We start from the raw sequence: 23,202 nt of genomic DNA, 5'->3' as shown, positions 1-23,202 counted from the left end.
TCTTTATGAACTAGAGCTCTGGATGACACAGGTCTCACTTTGTAGAACAGAAGAGTCATATCCTGATAAAGTCACAGGACATGCTAAGCCACTCCAATACCCCATATTTTATTATCATTAGAAACGCTTTCAGCCAAATACAAGTTGACATGATTTGTACAACTGCAAAAAAGGCCAAAGATTGAACTGCAAGGCAGGATGTAATCTTTAAATAGTAAAGGAATCAACATTAAGAGCTAATCCAACAACCAATTTGAATTTTCATGAATTAAATAATAAATGAATGCCCTTCTTTTCCCACATCGGACATGCTTGTAAACAGTAACGGGCCGTACTAAAGCACTACATATTTGTACTAAACTATCTCAGAGAAAAACAATCCCGATTATGACAATGTAGCCGTGAAAAAATGAAAGTCCTTTGTCCTGCTATCTGGAAAAGCTTGCATACTTATCAGGACAGTTGCACTCACAGTAACAATTTATCATAGCACTGTATTATACAACTTTTCCTTAATACTGGAAGACAACAGAATGATCATAAAAGGAAACATATCACAGAGAGGCTTCCTGTGCCTTTTTTTTTAAATGACTCAGACAAAAATTGAAAACATCAAACGTTGTCCAACAATACTGTGGTGTGTTCCAGCTCTTGTTTAATTTCCTGTCAGCACAAAATGGAAAATTACCTTAATTGTTTTTGTTGTACCTACTTTGAAGCAGTATTACATTCAGAGTACATTTTAGTATTAGTAAATGGAAAGGAAATTAAACAGTTATAACCGGTTAAAGAAGCTTAGAGAGGCCACACACTTTTTAATGTGAGTGTTGGAAAAACAATATCATTTTGATACTTTGGGTTCAAACAAAATAAAACTTGTGCTGTGGATGGTGTTAGAGGAAAATCATAAGATCAACAAAACAAACCACTGTACAAAAAAACTGTATGCTGCTATGACAGCAAAGGGCGAGGCATGCTGACACTATTTTTATTAAAAAATATTTTAGTTTTTTATTTATTTGATATTACTTTTTCAGTAGGGTTTGAGCCATATTATGATCATTCTAACTGGTAATGAGAGTTTGAGAGCCTGTGTGCAATATTTGCAAAAGAAGAACCACTCGCCCTCTCTATGGTCGAGCTAACGCAGTTTATTAACAATGGCAGGGTATTAATATCGTGGTGACTTGTTCATCACAGTAGATATGCCAAACCCCCCAAGGGAAAGATGATAGGCAACAACTGAATTACAAAATAGTATAAGTGAACTGTTTGATATAAAAGTATTCATACAAAAACTATTTAATAGAAAGTCCCCTACAGAGGCTCAGTTTCTCTGCTTTGCTTAGAACTTATACGGCCATTAAAATTCTACTTGCGCCCCCAATGCAGAATTTAGAGACCTGTTAAATTAATTACCGGCAAAAAGTAATAATTGTTTGGCAAAACAGTGTGCCAGATATGATTATCAGGAAATGGTAGATGAATATTGGTCCATGCAGCTTTGTTTCTAAATGCACCTACATTTTATAGTTATGCACATCTCAAAAAAATGTCCTTTCTATTAAGATCAGATTAATAAGATACTGTTTGGCTTTTCTGTTTGCGCCTCAGACAAGCAAATTTTTTTGTAGCAGAGAGGGGAACATAATGGAGCTCTACAGTAAGCTGCCCTAGGATGTGGATCTCCAGTGCACAGATGAATAAAAACATGCTTTCATCTGACCTTCAAACCCCCAGGAACACAACACACAGCTCCACATATTTCACCACGGCATCTGAACACACCCTTACTGAAAGTGGAGTCCGTGCAGGGTCGAATGTGTATTGTGTAGGTTAATTAAACACTCACATCAAAACAGTGTTTTGAGAAACACTCACATCAATCTAAAATAACTTTCTCTTGTCTATTTTTCATTTTTTCATTTTTCATTTAACTTTTATTTATCCTCGAGAGACCAATTGAGGGGTGACCCTCATTTACAATGATGTCGAGTTATTTAGTGCACACACAAAAAAAATAAGCGAACTGTATGCAGATAGTGCATGTTATTTTTTTTATTTTCCAACTTTTCAGTTTTCACATTTTTCCTAAGCTGAGCAGACACACAGTGAAGTCATTTTTTTTTTTGCATAAATAGACATGACATGCATTTTTGTCAAATTCAACAAGTGCTAATTCATAAGTATGCAGTCAATACATACACAGTCACTCAGTGACCAGAGGTAATAAATATACACTAAAACCTTGACATCTTTCATTCTGGACATTATAAAGACAGCTATCATCCAGACAGCTGTCTGTAATCCCCAAGAATAAAACAATGTAAAAGGTTTGATAAGAGTTTGTGACCGTTTTTTGTTTTTTTTCATTTTTTGCCCAGAACAGGAGCTATTTAAAACTTGGCAGGAGTGTTAAATTAAAGAATAATGACACCCAAAATAAGTTAACAAAAAATATAACTTAAAAAATTTTAAGTTTTATAAATTTTATAAATTCATGAAATCACTTAGCATGGTCAGAGTATCTGAGACTTTGGAAAACAATCCACCTGTGAGGGAGGAGGGTTGGCTGTGATGTTCTAATTTAGCCAGGTAAAACAAAAAAGGGAAGAACATTTTGAAAAGGATGTTAGCGACATGTGCACCTGGTAGCGACCATGTCTTCAAACTCCTTGTATACGTAGGAGCCGTCCTCTTCAAAGATCATGACGCTCAGGGGGCTGTAGTGGGAGGGAACACACGAGGGCCTGGGCACGGAGGAGTCCAGCTTCTCATAGATGATGTTCTGCACCATGGTGTGGACCGGGGAGCCATAGATGAAGCCCATGGTCCTGGGGCAGATGCCTCTGCAGTACCTGGGGTTGTACTTTGGTGGGAAGACTATCCAGTGGTCCAGTTTGAGCTGGCTGAAACGCACCCTGAAATCGTACAAGGCGCAGTCGCTCGTCTGGAATTCGGAGCTCGGCAGAAGCTCGGGCAGATGCATGTCCAGACTTTTATCCCCTCGTTTGCTCTTTCCAGATTCCCTCTTCCACCTCCTCTTTCGCCCGATACTCTGCTCTGGTTTGAAGGCCATCTGCTTATGAAATGTATTGGCTGCAGTGGCAGCATGCCTTTGGCTTGATTTTGTTCCGATCAGTGACCTCTGGTGGGCGATTTTGCTGGTGTCATTGAGATAGAGTAGCAGAGGAGGGGAGGTCAGGATGAACTTCACTGGGCCTTTGTTCACATCACCTCTGGCTCTGTGTTCCTCTGGACAGGTGAAATTGATGAGCAGGTGTATCATCTTCTTCTGCAGCTTTAACAAAGGCCTGAGAAAGGAGGTGACGTCCACCTCCACCCACTGCCTCCTATGGTCCGGGCTGGCCTTGAGGTCGACAGCATGGACGGTGCCAGGACACAGAGGACACTGGTTGGAGTGCTCCTGCTCTCTGATGCTCAGGTAGCACACAGAGTTGACAGGTGCTGCTGCTGCCGCGCGGTCCTGGTCAAAATTGTAGAGCAGGGCCGACGACAGAAGCTGTTCTTTTATTCTCACTTGGTCAAGGCTGTAGGAAAGGTCCTGCACAAAACCTTCTGAAGGAGAATATGAGAAAACACAAGGCAGCTTGTTACCATAGGAGCATGTCAGTCACACTTTAAAAGAAAAATTATGACACAAATGGCCATATACTTTTTTTTTTTTAAATCATCCAGAATTATTGTGTCAATCTTGTAAAGAATGACTGATTAAGTGCATAATGTCACTGTTGACTTTGCATTACCGTTCTGAGTTTTAAAGTTATAATGTCAACACCATTTTGTAAACGCTGCCATACTGAGAAATATATAAGAGTTTTGTGGAGTTGATAGGCCTAATCAACTTGGTGTCAACTCGTTTGGCAATGGCTTGATTGTAACCAACATAAATTTATATGAAAACGTTATGCACAATACCGTTTAAGGGAGGCATTGAGGCACCAGAGGAAAGTGGTGATTTTGATTAAATCAGTCCATTTTGAGTCATCATATTTCCCTCCTCTAACAACCATTACATACATTGTACATAAGATTAAATATTGCAGTTAACAGACCTATTTGCTCATTTAGATCAAATCACTGCTTAGATTTAATATGACGTTTTAACCAACACATTTTACTCATATTAGCAATAATAAAATAAGTAATATTTTTTCTAGTTTCCACGTAGTAGGGGAGAACGGGGTAATTTGTCACCCGGGTAGGTTGTCACAATCGTTATATCTTGGAACCAGAAGGCGCTGTCTGTTAAATTTTGGTATGTAAATATCCACAACTGGGATCAGAGGTCACCTACATAGTCTTCATTGGAGTTAGACTGCTGCATTTGAGGTGAAAGGACTGTTAGTGTTTTTCATGTCAAATTGAAAATATTAAGCTCCCCAGTATTTTTCTTCTAGGCTTTTACACAATGGGTTTATAACAAAACACTTGTTACCCTAAAAAAGTGTGAAGGGTAAGCTATAGTTTAGATTGTTTTAGCAAGCTAATTAGTTGTCAGATGGTTGTTGGCCTTGATGCTAGCAATAAATTCCAGTTGGGGTTGGTCGTCATACATTTTGGGGGGTTAGTTGTCACATGATATCCAAAGGGTGCAGCCAGGAAAGGAACCCAATAACAAAAGAAAATGTCGAGCTGTATCCTCACCTGACACCCCAGAGAAGGAGAGAATTGAGCAGGAAAGGCAGCTTGCATGCAAAAGAGAAAAAGGGCAACAAAATCAAAACAACCCAGTGCATCCCAAACTAGACCAGTTGCCAAGGCTACTGCACCCCAGTGCACTCCACCCCAGCTGGGGAAGAAGAAACAGAAGAGAAAGAGACAGGAGGCGGAATCTTCATCAGATGAAGAGGATAGTTTGTGGTTGGTTTGTATGGAAACGTTCTCCAGCACCCGTTCAGGGGAGGTAAGGGAGAAGTGTTGTATGTGCAACCAGTGGGCACACAATCTCTGCTTAGAGTGAGCAGACCCTACATTTGCCACCACTGTAACTCAGATAGTTTTTTTTTAACCTTTATTTATACAGGTAAATCCCATTGAGTCCGAAGACTGTTTTTCAAGGGAGACCTGTTCCCATTCCCACGTTAACATTCACACACACATTCATACACCGATAGCAGGCTAACTATCGACATTCACACGAGGCAAGGTGGGTGAAGTGTCTTGCCCAAGGACACAGCAACTATGACACAGGTGGCAGGGCGGGGATCGAACCTCCAACCCTTTGATCATCGGCCGACCCGCTCTACCAACTGAGCCACAATCGCCCACAACCGACCCCTTGATGGGGTTGGTTGTCACAATGTGTTAGAGGGTCTTTGATGGTAAATTTCTTCTTTATTACAATAAGTTAGAAAAAGTGAGGGGTTCACATATCAAGCCAACACCTTAAGCTTCAATTTAATGTCGGAATGACTATTGAAAGATGTTTAGGTGATGAGCAATTCTCACTAGAGTAAAAAGTGTGCCTACTTACCCCGGTCTCCCCTAATACAATATTAGATTTCAAAGTTAAAATACAAAACACAAGGATAAAAACACTGTCCTCTTGCTGAAACTTTAACGTGTGTGTCTCCCAATGTGCAACTAATCTGTTAAAGGCCTACTTCACCGGTTTGAATATGAAGGTGTATTGAATTCTGAGATCCTATGTAGTATAAATGTGCGAAAAAAATTGAAATCGGTTCATCCTAGCCTGAGAAAAGGCCTTCTCGTGACATCTGTGATGTCACGAGAAGGCCTTCTCGTGACATCACAGAAAGAGAAATATAGGGTTAAAAAAAAAAAACTTACTTTGTAAATATTACTGTGATGTCTTTTACTGTGACATCACAGTAATATTTACAAGTACGTTTTTTTTAACCCTATATTTCTCTTTCTGTGATGTCACGAGAAGGAGAAATATAGGGTTAAAAAAACACTCTTTCTGCCTTTTCTCAGGCTAGGATGAACCGATTTTAATTTTTTTTGCACATTTATACTACATAGGATCTCAGAATTCAATTCACCTTCATATTCAAACCGGTGAAGTAGGCCTTTAAAAGGACCAAACAACAACCTGCTTTTTTTACATACAGCTCATAATGAATTTCAGTTGTGGCACCTAACCAATATTTCACACAGTAAAAAAACAACTGCACATTACAGCTTCATTATCTGCCCAAAGCCCAATCAGAACTCCGATGATGCAATAATGCCACCGTGACCCAGTGTCAAGTTTGTGGTAATTTGACTTAATTGAACTGTATTTATATCCACAATAGCCTATAAACTAAAATAATGAAAAAATCTTCAAACTAGATTTTGATGCATGAACCAAACCCACCAAACCCACTCAAAGCACAGTGAAACTGTGGCTGTCACTGGAAGTCTTGGCTTTGTCCCACATAGTTTGTTACAGTTTAACTTTATTTATATTGTGCTATAAATAAAAAAATGTAGCCTACATTTTCATCTTTTTAAAAACACATGACTTTATAGCCCATTTGTGCCAAGGTGTCAATTTTTGTATAGCCTACATTTAAAGCAGTACTACATAAAAATGTAACAGGAATTTGTGGTCTCTTTATTAACTGTTCTGCCATTTATTTTTAATTAGCCTAATAGTTTTTAGTTTTTGGCTTTATGTTATGCTAGCCTACAAGTAAAACATTTCAGATTTTGCGTTCAGTCTAGTTTAGTCACAGTCAAATTTGAGTGCAATTGTAATCATGGACAAAATGCCAGTCAAAAATAATATTTAAAAAAAAAAATTATATTACAGCTTTAAATAGGCCTAATTGAACCAGCCATCAAACCTCAGCAATGTTAGATGTTCGTATGTGGTCAATGTACAGTCAAATGGGCTTTCCCCTCATGCTCACCTCTATAACTTTCTGAAAGACATTCATCCTGTGGCTTGATCAGTCGGACTGTGTTGTAGATTTTATTCCCTTCTACGCTCCTCTGCACTCTGGACGACTTCTTGTAAACCTCGGTCAGGTATTTCATGTACCTGTGCTCGGGTTTCATCTTTTTCTTGAGGGCCGGGTTCCACCTCGAACCACCATGGTCTGACAGGGCTTTGAGAAGCGGGGATAAAATGCTGCCATACGGGTAGGGGAAGTCGTTGCCAAGGTGTTGCAACGCATTGGAGGCAGTCTGAGTAGATCTAAGAAGCGGGCAGCTGCAGGTGACCAGCAGCAAAAAGGTAGCCGTGCGAAAATAACGAAGGACAGCTGACATCAGCATTTGCATATCCATTTGAAAACAACGAAACCAGTCAACATTTAGACATTTAGAGAGACTCTCCGCTGAAAGCTCGGGGTCAACAGAAACTCGCACGTGCCACCGCTGATCAACTCACGCAGGTGTTTGCAATCAGCTCAGGTGTATTACAGGTAAAGAGACCGTATAGCCTACCCGAGAACTTATAGGACCTGTTCAAATTCAGTACCACAATGGGTGATTAGGCTATTACTTTTATATGATTTTATGCAATCTGCATCCTTGATTTTCATCAGAAATTGACATTTCATTTTTGGGCATATCAATGCAAATTCATAATAATAAAAGGAGAAGGTGTTGCCTTCTGCATGCCTGCCAAAATGACATGAACCTTAGCTGCAGACCTAGATGAAACTAGCAGGTATTGTAGTGATGATTAAGGCAAACTACATTATTCTTTGTCGGGTTCATTAATGATGATAAATAGTATTTTATTGTTTTTTTTAATGTGGAAAAATGAAGTAGGCTATGTGCCGATAAAACCATTATTAAATGTATGCTATTCACACTAGGGAACCAAAATAACTCGAAGTGGGTGCTGGTAAAACAATAGAATTCATCAATCTCCAGTAGGCTACAGTTACAGTGCATGCATTATTTGAGTGACCCATTTTTAGAGGTGGATGACATTTTCGACAGGCATGCAGAACTCCACATAACACCCATAATAGGTCCATGATAACACCTGATTGATTCATCGTTTACTTGGACCAGACTCATGACCAGACTCCGTTCCGACAGGGGGCAGTGCTGCGCGCCGTGTCAGGAGCCAAACGAAGCGTCAACCAAAAAGAAGGGAAACGGAACTCTGTTAGGAAACACTGTGGAACAGCAGCACGGTAAGCTTCAATGTCACAATTTAACAACGTCCTTTTTCGCTTCTATTTGCGTTTTGTCCCTTGTATTCCGTTTGTCAGTGATACATATACTAAACTGAAACAGTAGTGACTTACTTTTGGCCCCTTTCGACGAACCACCACTTTAACGCGCCGCTTAGGGAAGCGTTTCAAGGACTGTTTGTACCTTAGCAGCTAGCCTGTGGAGCTAACAATTAGCCTAGCTTGTCCTGGGTTCTTTTATCTTGGTTTATTTTGTGGTTTCAAAGTTCGTGTAACCGACTGTCCCTCTCAGAGTTTTGCCTTATAGTTTATCCATGCAAGAGTTGATTTCATTTACGTTTTGGTATGCTGGCATTGATCTAAAAAAGTAGCCTCAATTGTTATCGAAATGTCTTTAATCAATCTTTCAAAATACTTGATAATGCGAAGACACGGAGAGTAAAATTAACTTTGGAGAGTATATTTAAAACTGAGCAAAATGCTTAAAAATAAGAAGTGCAATAAAATAAATGTAAAAAATAAAAGGTTAAAAGATAAGAAAATATAGAGAACACAGGAATGGTAGAGGAATAACACGTTCCCCTGGCGTTGCAATTTACAATCTCAATATAATTATTGGTAGCATCTGTTTTTTTTTTAAATAGTCTACAAGTGCCTCTCATATTAACATCACACATATCAGGATAGCATCCTTAATTGTTCACATCCATCAGAGACCTTGGTATATACAGCCTACATTATGTATTCATTGCTTAAACTAATTACAGCTGCATGTCACTTGTGTATGAAAACACACCAATCAAGGCACATTTCTAGTGTCTGTCTATAACAGTCTATTAGCCCGAATCGTTAAGGTCGAAATAAGAGGGTGTTATTAAATACTAAAATCACACAGTTCTCTTATTGTTTTTTTTTTTTTCTGTAAAATGAGTTGAGCCTCTTTCTTCAAAGCTAACCTTTCTACATGTCTTGTTGTCATTTCTGAACAGCTCTTCGGTCAACATGGGTCGCCACTTTGGAAACTTGGCCAAGATCAGGCATGTGGTCACATACAGTATTTCTCCCTTTGAGCAGAGGGCATTCCCCAATTACTTCTCCAAGGGAATCCCCAACGCGTGGAGACGAATCACCACCTCCTTCTTCAAAGTCGCCCCCCGTGAGTGTTCTCATTCCTGTACAGTCATGGCAGCATTCATATCATTTGCCAGTATTTCATTTTGGAGGGTCGGTCTCCAATCGCTTTTCTAGAACATATTTATGTTGTTTTTAAAATACATAAAGCAGTCCTGAGAAAATTAGTCTGGGACTGATTTATTTGCCCTCCTAAATGTCTTTTAATCTGGCACAATGTATGTTGGTCAGTATGGACTGTTTCCAACCTCTGAGCAATGTTTGCTTTGGATCCCAGTTTTGGCTGCTTGCCTTTCCCTGTCAATCTATAACCTCACCTCACGTCAGAGGTCATTACTATGAGTGTTTGGGTGTTGACTTGGGCTGAAGCCAAATCATATGATGAGCCTGTAGTTTGCCCTTACCCGAGTCTCTCGGTTGTAATTTAAATGACACAGTGGATGGCAAAAAGGAAAGGCACACTTTTGATGCAGCAATGCCTAAAATAAAACAAGACATTCCTTTATATGTCCCACAGGGGAAATCTAAGACACACGGCAAGTGCATGCCCACAGAAAGCACCTTTTTTAATACTTTGTGTAACTGTGACTTTCAAAGACAATTATCAAACTGCTTTTTACCATATTTAATGTAATATAATATGTGTTTAGAATGTATTCACATGATAGTATGATACTTAACAATTGATTTTGACTCAAGTCCACACCAAAGTCTAGCTTAATTAAATGAACCATGGCAGCGGTCCTGGTGTTTTATTTGTTTTGTGTTGTTTCTTTGCAGCTATGACTATCATGTACCTGACCTACACCTGGGGCAACGGTGTCCATGCACAGAGCAAGAGGAAGGTTGCTGCTGACTTTGCTAATGATGAATAAACTCCTAAAGCCTTCCTGAAAGCTACCCTCTGTTCTTATCTCCAACTCTGTATGTTTCACCAATAAAGATGACAAATATTTATGTGATCTCAGTCTTGATTGATTTTATTCAGCTGCTAAGAACAACCGGCATCTCCATTCTGTTGATTTTCTGTTTCATATTTTGTACATTGATTCATGTTGGGTGCTTAGGTGTGGTTGAACAAAACAAGAAGATAAAGAAGCAACCATCTTCGGAATTGGGAAAGTGTGATCTGCATTTTTCATTCTTATTTGACATATTTAAAGATGAAAGATAGTGAACTGATGAATAACAAATTTAATATATAAAGGTGATGTTTGACAATGAAAGCAAACTGTAATGATAAAGGTTTTGATTTAACAAATCAAATCACTTTTAAGACCATTATAAGGCAAGTGATTAGCGGTTAGCATTTGCATTTATTCACACAGAATTCCTAATCCTGGGGCACCCTTAGCTCAGTTGGTAGGGCGCCACAATTACACATTTGAATACGATTTCTTTTACTAATTTATTTTTCTTTAGTGAAGCTTTTGCTTTTTATTAAGCCTATCTATCTTATTTTAATATTACTTATTATAGACTTTTGTTTGTAGGCTACATTGTAATGGCAGGTTTCATGTGTACATTAACTGAACCCTTGCTGATGCAGTCCCTTTTATCACCTCTGGATGGCGCAAGACAGCCGGCTCTGCAGTCGCGCTCTATTGGTCGGTTGGACAGAAAATTCCTGTATGCTCTCTCACGCGTCCACCACCGGCATTACCGCATGCTGCTACCATAGGCTGCTACCCAGCTTCATGGGACGAGAACAAGGGTGGAACACCGTCCGCTAACTGTACATCCTCGGTAGCTGCAGCTCTTACTCGGAGCACTCTCTGTATCCCTCGCTCTAACGTTTATTTACCGCACTTGGCTCAGAAAACTCGCAAATATGTCAGTTGTCGGGTTTGACGTCGGCTTCTTGAACTGCTATGTCGCAGTAGCACGAGCAGGAGGGATTGAAACGGTTGCTAATGAATACAGCGACCGATGTACACCGTAAGTGCAATTATACAGTTATGGTATGCGACATTTGCTTTGTGCTTTGTGCGTTGATAGAGGGAACATAGTGAGAGTAAATCCCATTTATTCTCTCCATCATTTTGAGAAGAGTTAACAATCGTCACGTAGCTAGTTAGCATGCTAACTCATTTCACAACAGGAAACAGCATGTGATTGCTAAAGCTAATGCTAGCTGAAGCTAGTATAAAGAAATCCCGGTACTACTTCACATGACGGAAATATTCCCGTGGTGTCTAAATGAAAAAAACACCATCGGCATGATCTGAGGGCTAATAATTTACCTGCACGGTCAGGTGATGGATATATTTCACAGCAGGCATGAATGGGCGCATGATGGGAGGAGGCCGGTCGAGGCTGTCAAAACCGCTTCATCAATCCATTGTACTTTTATTTTCACACCCACAGCCCTAGAAGGAAACGAAACATGAATGTATGTGAACGTGCAAAGCCTAATACAATAGTATGCCAAATGATCATCATTATATTATATTATATATAATTGCCATTTTCGTACTGGTTGCATGAGCTACATTATTAATAAGAGTATTAAAAATAGCACCTTTCACAGAAATGCAATGTCCAAAGAATCCTTGGTTAAAATATATAAATAAATAAGTTAAACCATATAAATATATAACAGCAACTGCAAGATATGTAAAGTCACGTGTTTAAAAGTGATTTAAAAAGATAACAAAACTGGCAACAGGGGCCTCTGAATATGACGTGTTAAAGAACAATCAAGGGCATTATAGTTGAGACGATAGCCAATTGATAAAGAAGGGTCTTTAGTTGCTTCTTCAGAGACCACAGACCAAATGTCTAAATGAGGAGTGTTCCATAGTAAATACATTATAGATAATGTTGTGGACGAGTCAGCTGAATTGGTTGTTTTCTGTTTTCTTAGAGCATGTGTTTCTTTTGGACCCCGGAACCGATCAATCGGTGCAGCTGCAAAAAGCCAGGTATGTTTTCATGGGAAGTGGTGTGACACTGGATTAATGGATGACTAAAGACAGGGATCGGTGTTTGAGCACGACCGATGACAATACAATGCATGGGTGCACTCTCAAGCAGCCACTGCACAATTTTGCTTAATGGACAGTTGTTTTAATTTTTTTTCTCCCCCATCCCCCCCACAGACCGTCTCAAACTGCAAGAACACAGTCCAAGGGTTCAAGCGGTTTCATGGCAGGGCCTTCTCAGACCCGTATGTCCAGCGCCTCAAAAACAGTCTGGTCTACGACATTGCACAAATGCCATCGGGAACAACTGGGATCAAGGTGAGAGGAGAGCTAGGGGGATGAGATTTATCTTGTTAAGCTTTTGTCCAGTGCTCTGAAGACCTTATTCTTCGTTAAAGTCACTATGACACACCTGTAAGGATGCACATATATACTAGTTATCATTTGGTCATACCGCCAAGGATATTAACAACCAGACAAATACACGGTGGGTCGGAGTAGAGAAAGAAACCCGAAGGCGCTCTCTGACTGTGCAAATGGAAAAGCCTTTAATCAGTTAGGCATGTTTAGGTTTTGTAATGAAAAATGGTTTGATGTCACAGTGACTCGTCATCAGGGTGGAGATGATACTTAAAGGTTCAGTCAACGATTCTGGAGAGCATTTGTGAACGTCTCCTCACTCATACCGCTACCTGTACGTTCTGTGTGTGCGCTGGAAAAAAAATACGATGTTTATACGCAGCCTTTAGGCTTTGTAAACTGGTATGTAAACAGAATGGGCCCAGCCTAGCTAGCGACATGCCTGTTTACAGAGCCTAGGCTGTGTATTAACATTATTTGCCCAAGGAAAACCTCATCAGCTTTACTTTTGGATTATTTTGATATTCAGCTCTGTCAGTCTGCTGCTTATTGAGTTTAAAAAGAAATGAAAGGGTTGAACTCCAACAGGCACTGAAAGCTTGTAGATGAACAAAGGTTACAGCACCTATGACGCAGCGCATGTCATAGCTTCTGAAGAAGTTGTGAAATATCAGAGGCTGAGCTGAGTTATAGCCTCGATGTAAGGAGTTTCTTTTGAGACTGACTGGAAGACGTTAGTAGCTGAAAGTTAGAGGTTTAATGAAGCATGTGTAACTATGTTTTATCAGCCCATTAAAGTTTGGTCACTTAAATGTGCAGAACACTCAATTTAAGTATAAATCACTCAGAGCAACAATGTATTAAACTTCTCTTGTCTGACTCATGTGTCTGTTACTAAAGGTGATGTACATGGAGGAGGAGAAGGTGTTCAGCACTGAGCAGGTCACCGCCATGCTGCTGACCAAGATGAAGGAGACTGCGGAGACTGCACTTAAGAAGCCGGTGGCTGACTGTGTCGTGTCTGTAAGTATTTCATGTGGCTGTGCAGCTTTTGATGGTGTGTAGAGGGGCACGATATGTAGTAGTTAGAGTGTAATGCTCCTCCCACAAATGTGTCTTCACCTATGTTGCCTGGCCTGCTTACACTTTGACCCGTTGAGTTTGTCATGTATAAGATTAGGAAATCCCTTTTTTGGGTCTCCATGATCGTTTGTATTGTATTTTCTTATTGGTCTTTCAAAGCAACGTTTGATTTAATCACCCTTATCCAGATTTTTTTAAATTCAAGATTAACAAACCCGATATACCAGTGCTTAAAAAGGGACATTATGCCCAAATGTAGCCTACTTACTGTTCTAATAATAACGTGACGTATAATGAGAGAATTGTTATAAAACTACTTTTGTTGGTTCATCTATGATGATTGTCTCATTGTAATAAATAAAGAGTTATAAATGAAAAGTCAAATAAGACATATTTTTGAAATTTTCTGTAGGCCTGTCAAAGTTAACGCGTTAATGCAAATTCCTGTTCAGACCATTTATGTTTTTGACGGGCGATTGACACGTGCATTCTGTGATTATGACCCTCGGCCCACACCGTATTTTGGGAAATCAGGAAGCGGTGGAACAGTTCCGTTTTTATATTGCAACGATCACAACCAGTAACAAGCCTCCGTGAGAAGGTATGAATAAAGAAAAGGGTCTTTTGAATGTCAAGTTGAGCTTCAAAGCCCTGCCAGATGGTTCTCTCGACAAGGCCAAAGTTATTTGCATTTATTGACGAGTTACCACCAGTGTACATCGAGCCCTCCTCCCCTCGCCAAAGGCAGGCCCATGTTAAACTTTCAGCATGTTTTTGAGCATGTAGTACCTTTTGAGGTTATTCTGGATAATTCGGATTTTTTTTTTTTTTTTATGTTTTATTTTTTTATCAATGGCACTCCAATCCTACTCAAACGTTTTGAATAACACATAATGAAGGTTTGATCCAAAATCTAAAAACCAAGATGTGATCCTCATATTCATCCATGGTTTTTCAATCGTTCTCTCCCTCTTTTATTCATCTGTTCTTCCCCTTCTATTTTTAAACGTTTTATGTAAAGCATTTTGAATAGCCTTCATGTAGGAAACGTGCTACATAAATAAACTTGCTTTGCCTAAGTGACAATCGGATTTCAGAACCCATTTTCAATCCTTTCAGATTGCTTTTGAGAAAAAAAGCTAGCCCCTGGTTATTGTTATTATCAAGGAATTCCCAGCATACTTCAAGTCCTTTTCTTCAGTCTAGATTGAGAAAGTTAACCGAAAACGCCTGTGTTAATGCACATGGCCTAAGGGTTTAAAAAACGGAATGTATATTTGCTCTTGTGTTGTAACCAGGTTCCCTGCTACTACACTGATGCTGAGAGGAGATCGGTGGTAGATGCTGCTCAGATCGCTGGTCTCAACTGCCTGAGGCTCATGAATGAAACAACTGCAGGTCTGTACTAGACTTCTTTATTGGGTAGGGCTCGGGCAAGGACGTGCATGTTGCATGATTGACTAACATTAGTCATTAAATGCACCAAACCTGCCTTCAATTCCTCACTTCTCGGGGCTATGAAGATCCAGTGTGTTTCTAAGCACAGATATCTTGGCATTTTGATTGACATCTCTTTCTTTATCAACACATAGACCTGAACATTGGCATATCTTATTTTACAAGGCTATCTTAGGGCTACTTTTTTTTATTTTTTTTACCTTTTGACCTACATCAGACAAAATAGTACAGGGACCCACAATCTTTGGTCTCTGGATCTTTTGTTGCTTTCAGTTATATAAGTCACAAAAAAAACCCTGAAACTAAATGAGCTGGTCTCATTGTGAGGATGCATTTCTGCACACGCAAACACAGGGCTGTTACCCTCTCTACACACGCTAAAGTGCTCAACATTCGCTTGCTGTCAGTCAGCAGCTCGTCACAGCCCTGTGCTCGCTAATGTTCCCATTCTTTTGTTCATCTAAAAATCGGACATGTAAAATTATATTATGTATGTTTCTATTGGTAAAATGATTCAACTTAATATGCATGTAAAGGCTGAATTTCTGGAGGGAAGAAAATAATTCATTCAATGTATCTGGTTGTAGATGTTTTGCCCCTATATTTATGATTGTAGTTAACTTCAAGAAATATTTGCTGCAATAATAGTTTTTTTATTTTAATGAAATGTTTTTGTACACTGTGTTTATATGTGTGCATGACTTTACTACTGCCTGTCTAGGCCAGGAAACTCTTGGAAAAAATTAACAAGCTGACTTAATTAATAATGTATCGATTTCCCCCCTGCAGTTGCGCTGGCCTATGGTATCTATAAACAGGATCTCCCCGCTCCAGAGGAGAAGGCCAGGAATGTGGTGTTTGTGGACCTGGGCCACTGTGGATTCCAGACATCAGTGTGTGCCTTTAACAAGGGCAAACTCAAGGTGTGAAGACGACTCGACATGCATTACATTTTCTATCACACTTCTAGAGGCTTTGTTTTCATTCCTTTATGTGTCTTCTCCATGTTCTGTCAGATCCTTGCCACAGCCTGCGACCCAGAGTTGGGAGGAAAGGACTTTGACGAGGTTCTGGTGACATACTTCTGCGAGGAGTTTGGCAAGAAGTACAAGCTGGATGTCAGGTCAAGGCCCAAGGCTCTGGTCCGCCTCTACCAGGAGTGTGATAAATTGAAGAAACTGATGAGCGCCAACTCCTCCGACCTGCCGCTCAACATCGAGTGCTTCATGAATGACATTGACGTGACTGGGAAAATGAACAGGTAGGTCAACAAGAAAAATAATCTCTAGGTTTAAAGGTGGAGTCACCAATTCTGGAGAATGCTTGTTGTCAAAATCAGTGAATATCTCCTCACAATCCGCTACCTGTCACTACTGTGAGTGCTGAAAGAAATGGGACAGCTAAGATATTCATTGATATTCAATGGTTTTGACAATAAGTGATTTTGGCAACAAGCGCTGACTCCACCTTTTTAAGTGTCCATGGTTCATATTTTCTAATGTGCTTTTTTAAAAAGCGTACATCATGTTTTGCCTTTTCTCTTACACAAGGGCGAAGTTTGAAGAGATGGCTGCTGATGTTTTGGCCCGCGTTGAGGCTCCACTGCAGAGTCTGCTGGAGCAAACCAGTGAGTACCGAGCTGACTTCACTCTGCTGACCTGTCCTTTAATATAAACTCTGTTTTTAAAGAACATAATGTGTGCAAGTTGTATCAGTCTGATAAAGCTGTCCTGTGTCCCGTCAGAACTGAAGAGGGAAGACATCTATGCAGTGGAGATAGTGGGTGGAGCTTCCAGGATCCCCGCCGCCAAAGAGAGAATCAGCAAATTCTTCGGGAAGGAACTGAGCACCACACTGAATGCTGACGAAGCAGTGGCCAGAGGCTGTGCACTGCAGGTACATCCGCTGCACAAGATTGCCACGTCATCGCTTGAAAAAGCATCTGTTGAATAATGTGGAAGGAGTACTTTCTGTTTAGTTTTTTTGTTGGTAGATTTAACATTTCCTTATTGAAATTTTATTGAAAACAACGGTTGTGTCTCCACAGTGTGCGATTCTGTCACCCGCTTTCAAAGTGCGTGAATTCTCCATCACAGACGTTACTCCGTATCCCATCTCCTTGAAGTGGCATTCTGCTGCAGAGGAGGGATTGAGGTAAATAAAGAATAAAGAATTTAAAAACGTTTTTGATCATATTTATTATTTCTTTAGATTTCCCTTCTGTGTCTGGTCTCTCTATTATTGATTTATAATAATTATTTCTGATATAATCATTTGTTTGCAGCGATTGCGAGGTGTTTCCCAGGAACCACCAAGCACCTTTCTCAAAAGTGCTGACCTTCTACCGGAGAGAGCCCTTTTCTCTGGAGGCCTACTATAATTGCCCTAATGAGTTGCCCTACCCTGATCCCGCCATTGGTAAGCACCTTAATATTCAAAGAGCAATCTCTGGGTTAAAAGACTCCTGGCTTTTGGTGCGGGGTCTTTAACTCCTGATTAATTTATCTGGGTTGATTTTAAACATGAGCAATTTACTGACCTCACTAAAAGCATCAGGAGGGGCCTTAAAGCCTCTGGAATCCTGCTCTAAAAATCAATATATGATATCAAAGTTGGGTGTCTCAATATTCTTTTGCAAAACAAAAAACAAGGCAACATGGCAACAGTCATTGTTTTTATGTTCGGACAGAGAACTGCCATGATTGGTTTAAAATACTTATGGTGTAGTCAGAACCAGAGCATAGCCCGCCTCATCCATACTGAATTTCTGTAAAGTTTATCACACTTACATGACAATATTTGTTTTTTTGATTGATAAATATGCCTAGCTCTTTTCAGGTGCTTATTATCATGCAACTAACTCCCCAAATGACATATTCAGAGGGATTTTGTGGATTTGTGTTAACAGGGGCTTTAAAGCTGTTGTGCCTATTTCTTTTTTTTTTACAACCGTTTCTGTTATAACTTTCTTTTTTCTCCTTCTTCTTCCAGGTCAGTTCATGATCCAGAAGGTTGTCCCTCAGGCGTCTGGGGAGAGCTCCAAGGTGAAGGTCAAGGTACGGGTGAACATCCACGGTATCTTCAGCGTGGCCAGCGCCTCCCTGGTCGAGGTGCTGAAGTGTGACGAGTCAGAGGAACCCATGGAGACGGAACAGACCAATGAGAAAGAAGGAGAGGTACTTTAGCCAATTCAACTTCTATCAGATCAGTATATGTGTATGACTTCTAAGTCTGTTTTGAGACAAATTTTTAAAAAAACACGTTGGGTTTATTTCTTCCTCCTCCTCTGCAGAACAAGATGCAGACGGATCAGGACGAGCAGCAGGGTCAGGGAGAAGGTCAGAAAGAACCAGAAGAGAAGTCCCCGGGCCAGAGTGAAGAGATGGAGGTGAGATGCTCAATTTCCATGTAACAAAGATGTTATTTATTAGAATTTCTTTACAAGGAGATACAGTACAATAGCCCTGAGTCTCTCCATTACTAGCGACACTAGTTTTTAAACGTTGCCATACTAAGAAATACAGAGTTTTGTGGAGCTGATAAGCTTAATCACCTTTGTGAACTCGTTTGGCGAAGCCTTGAATGTAACCGACATTCATTCATATGAAAAAGTTAACCATTGTAGCTTTGAATCAGAAGCTCTTTGATTTAAAGTGTGTAAACACAAACATATGTTTCCCAACGATTGGTTTAATACAGGGGTCGGCAACCCATGGCTCCGGAGCCACGTGTGGCTCTTTCATCCTTCTGTTGTGGCTCCCTGTGACTTTGTTCATTTTAAAATATAATTCTGAATTTGAAGATTATGGTAAACTTGTAACATTTAAATAAAAAGTTTTTAATATTTTTATCGCGGCCCCGAGAGCAGTTGCTGGAGACAGGGGAACCACGGCGCACTCGTGCGTTGCGGTGCTTGAGACCGAGTCCAAGAGCCGCTCCTCTTGGACTCGGTCCAAGACTTCAGAGGGACGGGTGGGAAAGCGTACAGGAGTGTGTTCGGCCACGGTCTGTGAGCGAACGCATCCACCCCGAGCGGAGGATTGTCCTTCGCGCTGAGAGAGAACCACAGCGCGCACTGTGTGTTCTCCCGTGTGGAGAATAGGTCGACTTCCGCCTTCCCGAACTCGCTCCATATCTGATTGATCAGATCGTGGTGCAGAGTCCAGTCTCCTGGCCCCCCACTCGACATTATGTCTGCCCCTCTGTTTAGGACACCGGGGATGTACACTGCTCTGATGGAGAGCAAGTGTGTGTGCGTCCAGCATAACGTCTCGCTATGCTCAGCTGCTGCGCTGAGCGCACGCCCCCTTGGCGATTGATGTATGCTGCTGTCGCCTTGTTGTCCGTGCGAATCATTACATGTTGATTTGTTAACATTGGGGCAAAGTGTTGGATTACTTTCCACACAGTGATAAACTCCAATGCGTTTATATGCATGGTCACGGGGGCAGGCCAAGCGCCGCCCACTACGTGAGACTCGCAGGTTCCTCCCCAGCCCGACAGAGATGCATCCGTGAACACTGAGATGTGTGACGTTGCTCTGCCCAGCGGCACCCCTCTCGTGAGGGTTAGGGGATCGCCCTATGGGGGAATGGACACTTTGCGCCACCGTTGGCACACTGGGTCGATGCGCAGGCGAGAAAACCATAGGTTAAATGCAACATAGTATAGTTTTTTGTACATAGCATACAGGTTATATGTATATATATATATACACATATATATGATGTCAAAATGGGTTGTAGCTCCGAGTGCTTTCTTTTTATTGGGAGGCGGTCCCAAATAGCTCTTTGAGTAGAAAAGGTTGCCGACCCCTGGTTTAATACAAATCTGTTGTATTAGATGTTTTCATAAACCAGTAAGTGATAGCATGTCTTAATTCATTTGGAGTGACATTTTTAACCTTGTCCCACTTTCTCCTTTCAGACCAACACAGAGGAGGGCAAAGGCGAGAAGAAGACCGACCAGCCGCCATCAGCCAAAAAGCCCAAAGTCAAGACAAAACTGCTGGAGCTTCCGATTGAAAACAGTCCGCAGTGGCAGCTAGCATTGGACATGCTCAACCTTTTTGTAGAAAATGAGGTGAGTGAATGTTGAAGCCATCACACACATACATACATTACTTATTCCACCCATTATCTTGAATTGCTTGTGATTGGCTGTAACCGTTGCTGTGTGTTTTCCCCTCAGGGTAAGATGATCATGCAGGACAAGCTGGAGAAGGAGAGGAATGACGCCAAGAATTACGTGGAAGAGTATGTGTACGACATGAGGGACAAACTACACGGGCTGTATGAGAAGTTTGTCAGTGAAGCTGTGAGTCAACCGTCCCTTCTCACTCTCTGCCAAGAAAGAGTTGTGACCAAAATAGCTTTTTATGACACACTTGGCTTCCCTTTTACAAATTGTGACATGGCTTTTTTTTAATTTGTAATTTTAGGACCGAGATGTTTTGTCATTAAAACTGGAGGATTGTGAGAACTGGCTGTATGAAGATGGAGAGGACCAACCCAAACAGGTGTACATTGACAAACTGACAGAGTTAAAGGTAATTACTGCTATATTTATTGCTTGTTTCTTTTCTCCCCATACTCATTGATTGATTGGTTGACATTTAGATAATTTTTTATTTTTTTTTCTAAACTGACTAACTTTCGGTACACTGTGTTCGCTACAGAAACTGGGCCAGCCCATCCAGGAGAGGTATGCAGAGTCTGAGGAGAGACCCAAAGCATTTGATGAGATGGGAAAACAAATCCAGCAGTACATGAAATTTGTAGAGGCATACAAAATGAAGGTAAAAAAAATAAAAGATAACACTTTTTTGGCATTTTATCATTACATTACAATACCATTCATCAAGGTGAATCCTCGTCATCTTTGTGCAAAATAAAAACTAAACATTACCAATCATTTGTTACCACCCTTTGATTTCCAGGAGGAGATGTATGACCATTTAGATGAGGCTGATGTCAACAAAGTAGACAAACTGACCAACGACGCCATGATCTGGATGAACAGTGCCATGAACCAGCAAAGCAAACAGAGCTTGGCAGTGGATCCCTCCGTCAAAGTAAAAGACCTTCAAGCGAAAACAAGGGTAAGTACTCAGTAGAACATCACTACTACCAAAAACACTGGTAACATATCTACAATGCCGGACATTTTAATATGGAGTATCCCATGCAAGTTAAATAAATGTATTTTGCTAGTGATGGCTAGATGTGTTCAATAAATCCAAATTGCAGCCATTGTTGGAATTGGGATTGTGCATAAGCCAAAAAAAGCACCCCCAGAAAAATATTATTAAATTCACATTGATGTATTTCTGGGTATCACACTTGTCAAAATGAAAACATTGCTACTTTGGAGTTACAAACATGAAATTGCTCTAAGTTGTTGTAAATTAACTTCAAAAGCTCATCACATTAATCTGATATCTTACTTTATATTGCAAATATATATCAGGCCTGGGCCATATAGTAGATCCCCCACACAGCTGTATCACTTCTTAAACATTTTCTTCTTTGTGCCATTTTCCAGGAGCTTTTCGCCGTGTGCAATCCCATTGTGACCAAGCCCAAGCCCAAGGTGGAGCTCCCCAAGGAGGACAAATCCGAAGAGCAGAACGGGCCGGTCAACGGGCAGGAGAAGCCCCAGGAAGAGAGCGCCGACAAGGCAACGACTGACGCCAAGGGCAACCCCACCTCAGAATCCACAGAAAACAAGCCCGAAATGGACCTTGATTAAAGCAACCTAATGCTTCCCTCGCCCCCCAAAGCAAAGCTTCACAGGAGCTGGTTGCTTCAGATAAGAGATGCAGCCTGGGTGTATAATCAGAGCAGGTAAAGTGTTTCTGGAACTGCACTCCCACAGTCAAAAAGCAAGGCAGGGTGATTTAGCACACTGAGCCCCCAGCTCCTGGTGGTATCTCTCTGGTGTCATAGCATGCCCTCTCTCTTTCTGGATGACAAAAAAAATCTATTAAAAAAAATCAAATGCCAGCCGCAATAAGCCTGTTTGACAATGAGCGCTGTACACATGATGGTATTTATTTCTGTTGTGTGCTCTGTACGTGTTCTGGTCTGTGTCACAATATGGTTTTAATAAAGTTAATGAAAATCACTTGTGGCCTCTTCATTTGGTCAAAGACACCCCTTTATAACACTATTGGTTCTGTTTAGCTAAGTAGGAAAGCAGCTACCATTGAAGACACAGGTAAAGTCATCATTCAACTGTTAAACACATTAAGAATGTTTTTAAATGACTGATTCTGAAACTATCTTCTTAAGATCTAACATGTTAATCTTAATAGTCAAAAAACTAAACATAAAAGTGTTTTATTTTAGAGATACAGCATATGTACTCAAAATGTAAAGTTTACAGAGCATTTAAATTGAATAGCTACATTAACAAATGTGTTATACAGAAAAAATATAATACAGAACTGTCGACCTTCTAAAAGTATGTTAATTCAATAAAATATTTGTCGGGGATTTTATTATGCATGAATTATTTCTATAATTTATTTTGTATTATCAAATTCCATTTCATTTGGAAATCGAGGTCTGGAGGAAGAGTACAGAGGTACACAATCCAAATTCGGTGATGACTTATGGATCAACTGGGCCACCATACTGGTCAAACGAACTACAGACTTGAACCGTGTTTGGCCACGGTAGAAATGCACAAATTCGCCCTGAGGAACATCCAGGACCTATTATAAAAGGGAACATCCCTTTACTTCGTGCTTCAGGGTTTCCGCATCTTGAAAAGTCTTAAAATCCAACAATGAGATTTTTTTGGACATTAAATTGTCGTGAAAAAACTTTATTTTTTTTCCTGACAGGTCCTAAAAAATGGTTTTATTTTATTTTGACTCTTTGTTTTTGTCGCTTTTAAGTGTGGTTTGGGAAATAGGCCTACTGATCCAAACCAAAATAGGCCTACAAAAAAATAAAAATAAAATGTGAATAAATTAATTTACATTGCAGGTAGGCTAATAAGTGGACTCCCATTTTTTTCTTGGGCCTAATATCTTATTTCGTTCATATTTTCTTTTTTCTTTTACCAATATGTTAACAGGTCTGGTCTTGAATTGCAAACAGAATGGTCTTATG

General features: G+C 40.3%; 3 protein-coding genes across 3 annotated transcripts; 2 read left to right on the top strand and 1 right to left on the bottom strand.

Annotated features, from left to right (window-relative positions):
* Window positions 1–2,632: 2,632 nt before the first annotated feature.
* gdf9 (growth differentiation factor 9) lies at window positions 2,633–7,263 on the bottom strand (the record flags this gene model as incomplete). Its single annotated transcript, XM_080035759.1, has 2 exons — window positions 2,633–3,579; window positions 6,885–7,263. The coding sequence occupies 2 exons, from the start codon at window positions 7,261–7,263 to the stop codon at window positions 2,633–2,635; spliced, it is 1,326 nt and encodes a 441-aa protein (XP_079891885.1).
* An 830-nt stretch (window positions 7,264–8,093) lies between these two features.
* On the top strand, window positions 8,094–10,219 carry uqcrq (ubiquinol-cytochrome c reductase, complex III subunit VII). Its single transcript, XM_080035758.1, has 3 exons — window positions 8,094–8,126; window positions 9,116–9,282; window positions 10,038–10,219. Exons 2-3 carry the CDS (start codon window positions 9,129–9,131, stop codon window positions 10,130–10,132), a joined length of 249 nt encoding a protein of 82 aa, XP_079891884.1. The 5' UTR covers window positions 8,094–8,126; window positions 9,116–9,128; the 3' UTR covers window positions 10,133–10,219.
* Window positions 10,220–10,912: 693 nt separating this feature from the next.
* On the top strand, window positions 10,913–22,207 carry hspa4b (heat shock protein 4b). The gene is made up of 19 exons (XM_080035228.1): window positions 10,913–11,195; window positions 12,124–12,181; window positions 12,359–12,499; window positions 13,442–13,564; window positions 14,923–15,022; window positions 15,872–16,005; window positions 16,099–16,343; window positions 16,633–16,709; window positions 16,827–16,978; window positions 17,130–17,236; window positions 17,367–17,500; window positions 18,074–18,258; window positions 18,375–18,470; window positions 20,009–20,164; window positions 20,273–20,398; window positions 20,523–20,630; window positions 20,760–20,879; window positions 21,021–21,182; window positions 21,626–22,207. The coding sequence occupies exons 1-19, from the start codon at window positions 11,089–11,091 to the stop codon at window positions 21,830–21,832; spliced, it is 2,538 nt and encodes an 845-aa protein (XP_079891354.1). The 5' UTR covers window positions 10,913–11,088; the 3' UTR covers window positions 21,833–22,207.
* The last annotated feature ends 995 nt before the right edge of the window (window positions 22,208–23,202 follow it).

Source organism: Ammodytes marinus, assembly GCF_949987685.1.
Source record: "Ammodytes marinus genome assembly, chromosome: 10".
NCBI lineage: Eukaryota > Metazoa > Chordata > Actinopteri > Uranoscopiformes > Ammodytidae > Ammodytes > Ammodytes marinus.
This window is presented reverse-complemented; position numbering and strand designations above follow the sequence as displayed.

What these genes read in the sequence shown, in the direction of transcription:
- uqcrq (XM_080035758.1), top strand. Translation starts at nt 9,129, where the DNA reads ATGGGTCGCCACTTTGGAAACTTGGCCAAGATCAGGCATGTGGTCACA. An exon ending in CTTCTTCAAAGTCGCCCCCC is followed by an intron (nt 9,283 to 10,037) that starts GTGAGTGTTCTC and finishes GTTTCTTTGCAG; the next exon opens with CTATGACTATCATGTACCTG.
- hspa4b (XM_080035228.1), top strand. Translation starts at nt 11,089, where the DNA reads ATGTCAGTTGTCGGGTTTGACGTCGGCTTCTTGAACTGCTATGTCGCA. An exon ending in TTAACAAGGGCAAACTCAAG is followed by an intron (nt 16,006 to 16,098) that starts GTGTGAAGACGA and finishes ATGTTCTGTCAG; the next exon opens with ATCCTTGCCACAGCCTGCGA. An exon ending in ACCTTTTTGTAGAAAATGAG is followed by an intron (nt 20,165 to 20,272) that starts GTGAGTGAATGT and finishes TTTTCCCCTCAG; the next exon opens with GGTAAGATGATCATGCAGGA.